This window comes from Chenopodium album, chromosome 24 (assembly GCF_948465745.1).
Source record: "Chenopodium album chromosome 24, dcCheAlbu1.1, whole genome shotgun sequence".
Taxonomy (NCBI): Eukaryota; Viridiplantae; Streptophyta; class Magnoliopsida; order Caryophyllales; family Amaranthaceae; genus Chenopodium; species Chenopodium album.
In genome coordinates this window covers 2720438-2733606 of record NC_137857.1, presented here as the reverse complement: position 1 = coordinate 2733606, position 13169 = coordinate 2720438, and the positions used below count along the sequence as shown (strand labels likewise).

The window sequence follows — 13169 nt, the reverse complement described above, 5'->3', positions numbered from 1 at the left end:
AGAAATCATTATTAGAAAATAAATTTTCTCATGGAGACTTTCATCATTTCAATATAGAGTTTTTCTCATATGTGCCCTATCTACATATGTTAAGTTATAAAAAAAATATAAAAAATTATTCGCCTATCAAATTATATAACTCTTTTTAAAAGGGAGTAACTATGGAAATAGTGGACCCAAAAGGGAAATATATACACTTTCTCATTTCAAAATATAGATGTTTCATTTTATTTATAACTTTATAAGAATGCATTATAGTTTTCCTCAAACAAAAAAATAAAAATGCATTATATTAATAAAACATCTTTTAAGTGTAGTTTGCCTTGAACACATGTTAGAAGTTTCATTCAAATTAATAGACCAAAAATATTTGATGAATTCGTGAATTATAGGAACATATTATACTTGTGCATAGGTTAAACACCATTCGCGTACATTCTTGAAAATGTAAGTGAAATTAATGTAAAGCAACTTATTTTGCTAAAAAATCTCATGAATAACAAAAATTTTCATTTAGTTGTTTTGATGGATTGACAAATTGTTAAAGAAGTATTTGTTGGTGTACGCACCAACAATTCAACAAACTAACAAAAAATCCCGCACAACTTTTATTTGTGCCAAGCAATATCTAAAAGTGTGTAAATGTCTACAACAATTGAATGATGTGTCCATGCTTTAAAGTGTATGAGATATAAATAATCTAAAAACTAGAGAGGTAATCACAAACCACAAGCAAAAAAAGCTAAAATAAATGCACAAGAGAAATAGAACAAGTAGCAAGCAAACTATACATTAATAGCCTTTACACCAGAGTACACACTGTTCTATATCTTACACCAAACTAAATACCACTTCAGCTTACAGACAAGTATTTTACCTGGCACAGGACCTAAATTAGCCAATAATACCTAATGAGATTATGAGAACATCTCCTGAATCCCTTAATGGCTCTAAAATCAGTAAATCACTTATACATAGTTCTATAAAGGAGCCGTAGGATTCTTATATGAGGTCTTTAGTTCATGCCATAAGCAAAACAGGGTATCATATGTATCATCATCAAAAGTACTGTCTTCGCAACATGCAAGAGAAAGTATGGTCTTTAGCCATTGTTCATGAATAGTTGAGAACTCTGATCTTTGCTCGCTTGACTTGAAGCTCTTCCCTATCATTTCTTTCATTGCCTCACCAGCAGTCGAAGCAGAGTCAACTACTTGCTTGGGTATACCAGCCATAAGAGCCACTTGTAAGCCATAGCTTGAAGGACAAGCTCCAGTTGCAAGGCGGTAGAGAAACACCAAATCAAAGTCCTCTCCAGTGGAGGATCTTGGTTTCATAGCACAAGACATGTGTTGCAGAGAAACATGAGGATGAGACGCAAATTCCTTTGTTAGCGGATGGTAATGAGTGGCAAACAGCAAACGACAATTCACCTTCTCAATTAGATGGCGAAACACCTGTTGAGAAGACCGGAAAGATTGACTTATCAAAAATAACTAAATTAAATTCTTGTAATCAAGCAAAGCAGGACAAGACATTGATCACATACGACTAGCTATTCTCTTCGACTTCCATAGTTCCATGACTGACTTTCCATAACATCTACTCACAATTATTGATTTTACCATAAAAGAACTCATTATTCTATCCAGTTTGATCTGTGAAAATGATAGATGAAATTATATATATAAACAAAATTTAAATAAAAAAAAATTTAAAAAAATAAAAATAAAAATTTGTTGGTGATGTGTGAATCCATCTGTGTGGGTGCCAGTGTGTATTAAGCTGCAATACATATCCATCTCAGACATCCATTTGTTGAATAACAAATAACATCAGCAAAAAATCCTACTCCCTTAGAACAACAGGCAAATCTAACAAATGTTCGGTTAAACCATTAGGTTACTCCAAGACTTGACTATCAGGAGCACAAAGCTACCTATAGTCCACTAATTCTAGAAACCCAAGTGATGTGGATCAACATAACATTAACTTCAGCAGTTTAGCACACGCGAGTAATGCAATTGACAAGGTATTTAATATATACTTCCTCCGTTTCTATTTAGTTGACGCGTTTGATTTAGGCACATATATTAAGAGGAGGAGAGAGAGTGAGAGAGAATGAAAAAGCAAGTGGGGTAACTTGTAAATGTAAGGTAAAAAATTAACCCCAAAAGGAAACGTGTCAACTAAAAAGAAACTTCCTAAAAAGGAATACATGTCAACTAAAAAGAAACGGAGATAGTATACAACTAACTAATTTAGAAGCTTGGTACATCATGTAGACCATTATAGCCAAGGCAGAATATTTCATTTTATGACCACTTACTAAAATTGTGGTTAAAATTGAGAGTTCAGAGAGTTCCTTACAGCATATGCTATGGCGTATCCATCAAAAGTACTTGTTCCTCGACCTAGCTCATCAAGAAGGACAAGAGAATCTTGTGTTGCATTTTGGAGAACTGATGCTGTTTCCGCACACTCAATGTAAAATGTACCTGCAGATTATTTCAGCACCATTAAGTTTCAACAGTAAATTTTACAACTCAGTACCCTGAAACAAGATGTGCATATAAGAGCAACGGAAAAAGTGATATCACAGGGAGCTCAACCGTTGAGAAGTAAAACATGATATGCAGGGAGCCTTGTCAAAATAAAAAAGCTTTTTTATATGTTGGGGTATTCATCCCAAGTCCCACATGGAAGAAATAAGGAAGAAAAGAATTCCTTATAAGTGAGTGCACACTCCTAATAGTAGTATGAGGCCTTTACTACCACGGACCTCCCCTCAGACCAAGGACCACAAACTCATGGCCTCCCCTCGAATGAAAGCCCCAATCTGCTACTAGCCCATCTCAGTACCGCCGTTACTACCACGGGACCCGCCGCTTGATTACATAATCAGCTACCACAGTTCGCTCTCGACCCCATACCCACTCGATCCCCACGAGTTATAGGGTCCATCGGCCACAAACCACCACACACCGGACTGTGCCCATTGGACAACATGCCCACACGCTTCGCCAACGAATTACAGGGCAACCACCACCAATCTTAGGCCAACCTCCGGACTAAACAGCTGAACACACACAAGAGGACTTTCGATACATAGGCTCACCAGATTATCAAACTTCGAGGACACATGAGGGAACCGTCCCACACATAATGCCCGTATTGTCCCAGATCACCACGTCGGCTCTGATACCACTTGTTGGGCCCAAATCACCCACCTTGACGGGCCGCACGCACACTCCACTTCACGTTAGTATGATATTGTCCGCTTTGGGCCTAGCCCGCACGGATTTGTTTTTGGGTACCTTCCCAAAAGGCCTCATACTATTAAGAGTGTGCACTCACTAATAAGGAAGTCTTTTCTTCCTTATTTCTTCCATGTGGGACTTGGGATGAATACCCCAACATTATAACTCTGAAGTAAAAGAGTTTATGTGATTGTTATACATTTATATTATATCAGGCAGTGTGTACAGAATTGGATAGCGCCATCTTTTGATGAGCAATGATTTTCTAGGCATACCAGATAAATTATCACCAAAAAAAATAATACGACATAACCTATAATATTAACATAAAAGGAAAGTTCATATTATGTCTGTGACAAAGCACAGAAGCCAGTAAGAGTGCATTGTTTGAGGTTTGGATGCGCTATCTTCTTAGCAGTCCATTATTGATCAAGACAGGTACAAATACAATGTAGCTACAAGCAACTTCTTCCTGGGCTGAAGGCTTATGACTTGGACCATTAAATGGCAATCCAATCAACTTATATCATATTGCATCAGAGACTAAATCAAGGAAATAACTAGGAATGCTGTCATGAAACTTACTTTCACCGGTCATAATCCGATCAGTTGCACCAAGCCTTGTGAAAATAATGTCAGCAACTGATAGAGAACACGTCTCACATGGAACATAGCATCCGAGCTGAATGAAAATTTAAGCAACAAAATTAGAAACATGTGACCATTTAGAGTACTTCATTACAATAGTTAGACAGGCAGTCCTTAATTTAACTAAAAATCCAAAGTATTATATAAGAACCTGTGCCAATATAACAGCTAGACAGGCAGCACGCAAGAGTGTGGATTTGCCCCCCATGTTTGGTCCAGTCAGCAGCAAAGTCCGCGGAAGAAGGCCATTTGTATCTTTACCCAGGACTATATCATTTGGCACAGGCAACCCACCTTCTCTTAGGGCAAATGGATGCCACAATCCTTTGAACTTCAATGTAGGTCCTTCAATATTTTGGCAAACAATAGAAGTAGACTGGGGTAATATAGAAGGTCTACACATAGATCCACTTGAATCAATAGCAATGGCGGCGAAAGATCGTAAGACATCTATGCAACAGAGAGCAAATATTACTTGAGACCATTGACTAGCTTTTTCAACAAACAACTCAATCAAAATAGAAAGTATCTCCGCATCAGCTTCTGTTGCATCATGATCCTGGAATGTTTGATAAAATTTTAGTTGATATATAAAATATACATTAACAAACTTGGATTTGAGCCTTTCAGGCATGTAGACAAGAAAATGATAAGAATAGGTTTCTCTGATTTCCAGAGGAAGTAGAGCAGTAAAGGTGACTTATTCTACTAAATATATGATGACAGTATGGTTATTGGGATGAAAGGAGGCCTCTACTGTATCTTCAGTGCATAACATGACAAAAAGGAAGAAGGGGCATTTCTAAGATTAGAAAAAAAACAGAAAGCATTTTTGAAATCATTCTTGTTTTCGTATGCGCCAACTGAAAGAAAAGGAAGAAGGGGCATTTCTCAAGCACCTACTGCAAAATTTTCTAAAAATCAATATGCACCAATCTGAAAGAAACTGACCTGATACTTGGGAAAGTCACTATCTATAGCCGCTTCAAACTGGCTAAGAAACTCACTAAGTGCATTGTGCTCACTAAGTTGGGGTAGGTCCAGTATATTCGATAGCAGTGACATGAGATGCTCTTCATTGTATAGCACATTCATTAAGTCCATCCCAATCCGCAAACCTTTAACAATCAGTCCAAATACTTTCACCTGCACCATATCAAACATAAAGCTTCTATAAGGTAATTTCTCCGCAAAAAGGCAGCAACACATGATGAACAACACTTCGTAATTCATTAGCCAAGAGGCCCAAAACACAACTTCAAGGAACCTAATGATATACTTTGCCATTTCAGCAATATGTTAAGACACAAGCTGACCATGTATAGGATAAGATTGAATCCTCCTCTTTTCAGATTTTGTTTGGTGCATAAAAAAAAAAAAAGACTAAATTTTAAAAAAGGAACTTATGCTAGAGAATCTTCTCTTAACTCATCAGAGAGTTCATAAATAAGGTCACTTTTCTCAATTAACACATCTAGCTCCATAGAATGCCTTTTGTCTTACTTTGTGGTAAATGCATTAAATAGCAACCTGAGTTAACTAGCTACATATAACAAGCACAAACTTCTATGATTACATACTGATGCAAATATTTAAACTAAACAATGACCATGGTGAAGCATTCCAGATTCCATAAAAAAAGGTGACCTGAGCAATGGAGTTTGTAACAAATTGACAGGATTATGCGTTAACTTAAAAAATGAAAACATTTAATTTTTCCAGAAAACATAAACTTGATTTCAAGCTACCTAATCAATCCTTCCACTAGCAAGCAGAGAATATAAAATACATGATTACACACAATAAGCCAATTAAAAATATCTAAATTTCTATATAGACTACAAATATCAGGACAGAAGGTTCAGAGCCCTCACATCTTCACAAAATTTTAATACTAAAAAAGATGAAAGGTAATATATTTCAGTAATATGCCATGGCTATGTCACGTGAACTTGGGCATAATGTAGACCACAGCCCACAGGTACTCATGTTGGACACGGGCAGTGTACAGGTACCTGACACTATTCACAATTTCTGCCCAAAATGAAGTGTCAAAGTGCCCATACCCTTGTATGAGTGCCAAAAATCCAACTGAGTACTTGAGGTGAAATAAAGAGCCCAAGTAACATAGACGCCATCTGATGAATTGAAAATCCTTCTACAAATCCGTCATGACATTGTTAGTTAATTATACATATGTACTTATTTTTGCCTGACAAAAGCATCAACTCAGACACATCAACAGAGTTGTTAAAAAATAAAGGTTGGTTAACTCAGTTTCACAAAGCGAGAGGTCTCAAAATGCAAGAATACAATTGAGACGGTGCAGAAGAAACAAAATAGAAGCATCCTTACCCTCTGTTTCAATGTTTTCTTTCCTACCAAGGGCAACGTGAGTATAGCTTGTGAATGAACCATAGCTTTAACCTTGCCAAGCAACCTTTCCAGGTCTGGAATCTTGCGCAAATATTGTGCTATGATTAACATGATTTCAGACCGCATAATTAAGGCCTCAACAACATTCAGCCGATTATTGATTTCATCAATGTCTTTTAATGGATGACAAATCCAGCTCCTCAGAAGTCGCTTCCCAGAAGGAGTTATACAGTTGTCAAGATATTTGAATAATGTACCTGAAATCAAAAGAATTAAACTATAAACATACACATTGAAGCAGCATGATATTGTTAATCATTTTAATACATTCAAGTTTCAGAGGATCACCAGCTGAACCACCATCAGCGTTGTTCTGAAAAACCTCAAGATTAATAAGTGTCTGCCCATCCATTCTGAGGCAACCCCTATATACTTGGTATGGCAACACGTCTCCATAGCATAAAACGTCATCCAACTATAAAAGGAAGCAACAAAGATTGTAAAAGATGCTGACAAAATTGTACTATAAGTCTATTACAAACAAATTAAACAGTAAACATACCATCATCCTTGATAAATGATCAATGAGACCACCCAAAGCACACAAGGTAAATTCATGATTTATTACACCATCAAGCAGATGATCCCAGAGGTTGCCAGAATTTTTGAAGTATTTCTTTGTCTGGATCACAGCCTTCACTTCTGCAGCTTCCAAGAAACCATTAACTGGAAGCATGGGTGTGATTTGTACACCCATGGAACCTGAAACCATTATAAAAATAAAAATTAAAAAAAGTATTGGATATCACTGTTCAAAGTGGTAAACATATAGCAAAGATAAAAGTGTTTTCTACATCTTTGACACCCTGACTCAATATCCGAGTAAGACTGCAACAGAGCTGAGCCAGCTCAGTGAGGCCCCACGGTAATCAACTCTGTAGCATCCTTACTCTAGCCGCAAAATACTAAGGTCAAGGGTAGTTCCTAATTAGCTTTGATTCAAATTAATTGTTTAGTGGGAAAAAGTACATGTGAGCATTATAGATTCCTGGCCATTACATTGGTGAAACAAAGAAAAAGTTAAAAAAAAACTATTTATCACATGATTTGACTATACAACCTTTCTTAAACCTCCTTTGTTTTGGTTTGCAGAACAAAAAACTCAGAATTTATACATATGACTAGTCACTTATGAAATTGACGAACAAACTTTTATCTCCAAGAGAGCTAGTACAGAAAATATATCAATTAATGCTGAAAGGGAAAGTCTGTTATGTAATGCAATAAAATAAAGAACTATCTGAAAGCAAACTACTTTTAACCAAAAAAAGAAAGAAGGCAAACTACTTTAAATCCACAAGATCAGTAGTGAAACCTGTAGATGAGTACTTTTTGAGCACTTTCTGAGCATCTCTTGATAATCCTGTAAAAGTATTCGCTGGTGAGGGAGGAAAAAAAACAATTCATAAAAGTATACTGATGGATACAACTACAAAATAATATTTACCTCTACTTTCATAAATAATTTCCTTTGGTGAAACCTAGAATCAAAAGATTAGAGTACCGGAGTTAAATCTCAATTGCACAAGTCACACATCCATAAGAGTATTTATCATGAAATTCAAGATCATACTTGCATCAACAAGGCCATCAGAGCAGCACAGGATGCATCATCACTGACAGAACCAATCCAAATCTTCAATGCAGCACAATCAACAAAAGCAAACCCGTATACTGAAGCACCACTATCCACCCCACAAGATCCCTGCAGTATTTCAACATAAAACTATATAAGAACTAAAATATGGAATTAGAAGAGTGAATTCAATTAGTTGACTTCAAATCGACAAACCTCCTTTATTGCCAGAAGATGGACAGCATCAGGGCCGATGGTTTCATCAGCTGCTGTTGATGGTGTGATCACATTTACTAACTTTCTAGGGATAACCTGAAAACCATGATTATAATTCGTTAAGGATATAATTGTCATGACAAACTCGAACTAAAAGAGATAAGAATGTTCTGCAATTATAAAGAGATGTGGGCATCAAAATTTCAGGCAAAAGCTCTTGAATGAATTGGCTTAGGTGTTCCGGTTAGTCATCCTTCCTCTACATGGCCATTTTTTTAGTGGTATTCCTGCTTTATTCTAGTCACCAAACAAGATTCCTGTTTAACATATGATGATTATGACACAGGCAGAAAGCAGAACATCAGAGGTGCAAACCTGATCTCTGCACTTGCTATACTAATCATTTCTCTTACAAGACCAGTTTCAAGAACCAAAAGTAGTGTGAGGAGGAAATAATAAGATAGATGGATCCATAAAAATAGCAGTATCTCTTACACTTCCATGATGCTATTGAACTGAACCATAAACACAGATTAATAAAGTTGATCACCCATATCCAATAAATTGCACTACTACTGTATGACACTAATGAGGTCACAAAAGGTTCAAAGAAATTAATGTTTTCCATCTAGCAAAGCTATCTACAGAAAAAATAATTAAATAAATAAATAAAAACAAGTATTTACACAAAGCTACAAATTCCTTGCCAGTTTTCATGTGACCTGTGCGCTGTTAAACAGAAATAAATTAATCTTCATGCACCGAACTGCTTGTTTTTCGAGTAGGCAAGATGAAATTCATCAAGAGAAGTAATTGGAAAATATATGAGGTTGGAAAAATAGAAACCGAAAACTTCTAGTAAAACACAGATGATGTCATGAATAACATTTAAAACGACAGGCTCAAGAGGACTTACAGCATTTGCACCCTTTGCTTTTACTTGATCAGAAGTCTCTAGCTGCTCTATTCGTCCAACTTTATACCTTCAATAACAAATTTTCAAATTTCAAATTAAGTAACTCAAACAAGCAATTTACACAAAAGTGAAATTTTTACATATGCCTTCAAAAATGCATGTGATTATGTGAAGGAAATAAATGGCTTGTTCACATGAGCAATCTCCAAAGTCCAGAACTATGGAAGTTCTAAAAAGAGAAACTTTCTATGCATAGAAAGGTTTGAATTGAAAGGAGATAGATAACAAGACTATTGATAAAAAAAATAAATAAATATAAAATAAAAAAATAAAAACTCAATGAAGAATTGAACAAGCTGAACAATAGAAAGCAAGAAGCTAATCGAGCTGAATACTTTAGTACTCCCTCCATTCCTTAATGTTAAACCATATTAGCATTAATCCATATATTTAAAAATGTTGATTAATGCAGATATGTGGTCAACATTTATAAACATTGACTCTCATAAAGCAAGTGAAGCAAACATCAAAGGATGAGAGAGTATTAGATTTTTACAGCACATTACATTGTTCTTTTGTGGACTAGGAAAAAAATAATAATATAACAAACAAATAAACAAAAAGCCTCTCAGCATTTCTCTCAACGAATTCATTATGAACCAAAATCCATGATAATGTAGAAGAGGAAGAGTTAACTCGAAAATAATCACAAATTTAGGCAATTTGCCACTCAGCATAAGAAAAATAGTAGTTATATATAGATTAACACACATTTCAAACAATAATGCTGAAATACCAGATAAAAGGTAGGCAACAAAATCATACATCAAAATGTATATATTCACGTTTTTGCAGTTTCTCCAATAAAAATGGTCAAGATTCACACAGAAAATGGGATTAAAACAGAATAGGCAACATTTACAAACAGGAAAAAAATAGAAATGAGTGGAGCTTAGATTTCCCTACCCTCGAGCAACCAACTTCTGCACGGCATCATCAATGCCACTTTCAGAAATACCAACCTGAAAAGAGGGGACAAATAAATGTCACAAATTGACTAAAGCCGCTATACCAAGAATTTGCAACTAACAAATAGTAGAAGAGCCAAATATACCTGTCTACATTTCCCCACACCACTATTGGTCAGTTTCCAATCCAGTTCCTTGTGCCCTATGTCAGCATCTAGCTCATAAAGCTCATAGAATTTTCCCTACATGGCGCAGTATATTAGCCAATAATTTTCAAATTGAGAACTTTAACATCATAATATAAACAAATTTGTGCTATTAGCCTACACACTACTGGAAACAATCCAGTTAAAACTGGAACATACCACTTTAAAGAAGAGCAGCACATCCATGTATTGACATTTCACACTCCAGTACTGTTTCTGTGATGCTGACATTTTCTTTAAGACGTCAGGTGGTATATATAGTGTCCTTTTATCATAAAGAGGATCGCTAGGCCTTCTTCCATTTGCATCCTTAATTTTTGAAGGATGGAGCCACTCAAACTTACTAGCTACTTCTGAAACCTCCTGAGGACTCTTGTTTACTGGTTTTGAATCTTCAGCAAATTTCACTCTTTTGCTAGAGTTTGTCAGGTTGAAATCACTTCTATTGCCAAAATTAGTGCAATCCTCTTGAATTCGCTTAAGGCGTGGAACAAAGGGCCGGCCCAATGGGGTATCTGGTTCAAGATTAATGACCTCACAGTTGCTTTTCACTGAATAGTCCTTGTTAAGCACCCCATCAGAATTATTTTCAGGAACCTTACAAGAGCCAGATTCCTTGGGTACTTTGTTGCATTCATTAAACATATCAAACATTGAGCAAACAACCGATGATCCACCATTGTCTTGGTTCCTGCAAGGGTCATAACTCAAATGAGTATATTGCAAGTACAGGATAGGCAAATACAAAAACTCGAGTAAAGGTACAGTAACTCTATAGACAAAAATGGCAATTAAGACAGTCTGCAAATCACAAGGCAGAAGACTATAATATTCCACATTTTGAAGTGTAACAATAACATACTTGAGCTACTGAGAGCATAGACTAGGAACGGCCAAGTCTTTCTTTCATTACACAAAAAGTTAAACATTCACGAATGCTTTTAGATTTCGATTTTAAAACATACCATTTTAATCATCCAATTTGCTCTTGGAATTGACATTTCACAATTAAATTTAAACTTCCATCCTTCACTAAAGATTATGATTCAAACCCAACACAAAAGAAGCCAGACAATTTGAATGAGATGAAGTAATTCAACAGGTCCTATCAATTGTCAAAATCCAAGCAATTAAGAAAAACCAGCAGCTATAAAACGCCATTATAACAACAAGCGAACCATAAATCAACAAACAATTGAAGGAAAGAAATGGTTAAAATGGTATCAACACTAACACTAGGATTACCTAATTCATTGATTCTCATTACACAGCAATTTCAATTAAATTCATCTTAACAAAAAGAAAATTGAACGAAAAACAACAGAAACATCAAAACAAAAACCCTAGAAATGCGAGGTTTAAGAAGAAAAAGAACGAACCGCTGAGAATTTCTGTCAACTGGATCAACCCTAGCAAATTTGTGCAAAATACTAGAGAAAACGGAAGATTTCTTATTATCAATAGGAGTTAAATTATCAAATTGAACTTGACGAGGAACTTTCTCGGGAGGAGTGTCAGTTCCTCGGATTTCTTCAAGTTGAGAAACAGATGATTTAGAAGTAGTATTGCTAGGTTTGTTAGGACCGCCATTGAAGCTCGGCTGAGAAGGAAGGCTATGGCGGTTTCCGGCGGCGTTTAGCTTATCTCCGGCGGCGGAGTTGCGGTTTTCCGGCGAAGGTTTCTGGAAGAAGGAGAGAATTGACCTTTGTCGTTGCATTTTGAGGAGAGAGAGAGAGAGAGAGAGAAAAAAAAGGGGGGAAAGTAGAAGAATTTTGAGGGTGTGAACTTAAGTAGACACTATTTAAGTGTTTGCCAGAATTTGCAGGAAGTTTTTTTTGGCGCCATTTTTATGCAATGCATAATTTGGAATTTGGACTTGCCCCCTCCAACATTTTTTGGGTGGAGTTGCCCTAATTTTAATCTTGGCTTCTTCCTAATATTTAAATTGGGTAATGAATTAATGACCAATGAAATGCATGTACTTCATAGTTTTGACGATTGCGCCTTATAAAATTTACTTTGTAATTTATATGATTGCTCCCTTTGAAATAACATGAAATTCACATGTATTTGCGATTATTAGTATATAATTTAGAAAATTAAAGTTTTTAGTTGAGAAGTTTTTGTTACTTTTGGCCCTCAATCATCCTTTAAGTTAAAAAGAAAATCTCCAAATTGTTTTTTAAAAAAAAAAAAAAAAAAAAAAAAAACTAAGGTGAGGAATAGAGTTGAATATCCATTATCCAACTATTAATTTGGTCTTCCTCTTCATAACATATTATCTTTGAGTACCTAAGATTGGCACGGGTCAAAGACCTTCTAGCATAGGCACAGCCGCACAGGCATGTACGAGAGGAACCGTTGATTCACACAATTGGTCATCGCGCTTGGTTGAAAAGCCAGTGGCGCGAATCTATCGTGTGCTGGATTATGATTGAACGCCTCTAAGTTAGAACCCGGGCCAGAAACGACGCATGCGCTTGCCGCCCAATTGCCGTCCTTCAGTAGGGGTTTCGACCCCCAATGGCACGTGTCGTAGGCTAAGCTTGCGCGGTGGATGCGCCGTGAGAGCTGCCTTGAAGTACAATTTCTACCGAGCGGCGGATTCAATCCTATGCTGACGACTTAAATACGCGACATGGTTTTGTAAGTGGCAAAGTGGCCTTGCTGCCACGATCCACTGATATTCAGCCCTATGTTGCTTCCATTCGTCCCTAGCCCACCACCCTATCCCCTACAAACACCTATATTTTGGAAAACAAGGTCAGCGATGCTTCTCGTATGCTTAAAAAATGCTAAGTACGGGATTAAGACAAGTCACATAGCCTAAGTGTTGGGATATTGGATGGTACAAGGCGCCGTGTGGCATGTGCACACGACCTGTGCACCCAAGGACAAGGCATACCGGGTTTCGGGCACTATTTACGACTCCAGGGCTCTTAA

At 36.4% G+C, this 13169-nt stretch overlaps 1 protein-coding gene across 1 annotated transcript; it reads right to left on the bottom strand.

The window, feature by feature from the left end:
- Positions 1-804: 804 nt before the first annotated feature.
- On the bottom strand, positions 805-11943 carry LOC145611563 (DNA mismatch repair protein MSH7-like). Its single transcript, XM_081666904.1, has 17 exons — positions 11606-11943; positions 10386-10917; positions 10167-10262; positions 10019-10074; positions 9053-9119; positions 8137-8232; positions 7918-8049; positions 7792-7825; positions 7660-7707; positions 6847-7046; positions 6633-6759; positions 6264-6541; positions 4860-5054; positions 4060-4467; positions 3846-3942; positions 2371-2498; positions 805-1457 (listed from the first exon to the last, which is right to left on the bottom strand). Exons 1-17 carry the CDS (start codon positions 11941-11943, stop codon positions 981-983), a joined length of 3309 nt encoding a protein of 1102 aa, XP_081523030.1. The 3' UTR covers positions 805-980.
- Between the last annotated feature and the right edge of the window lie 1226 nt (positions 11944-13169).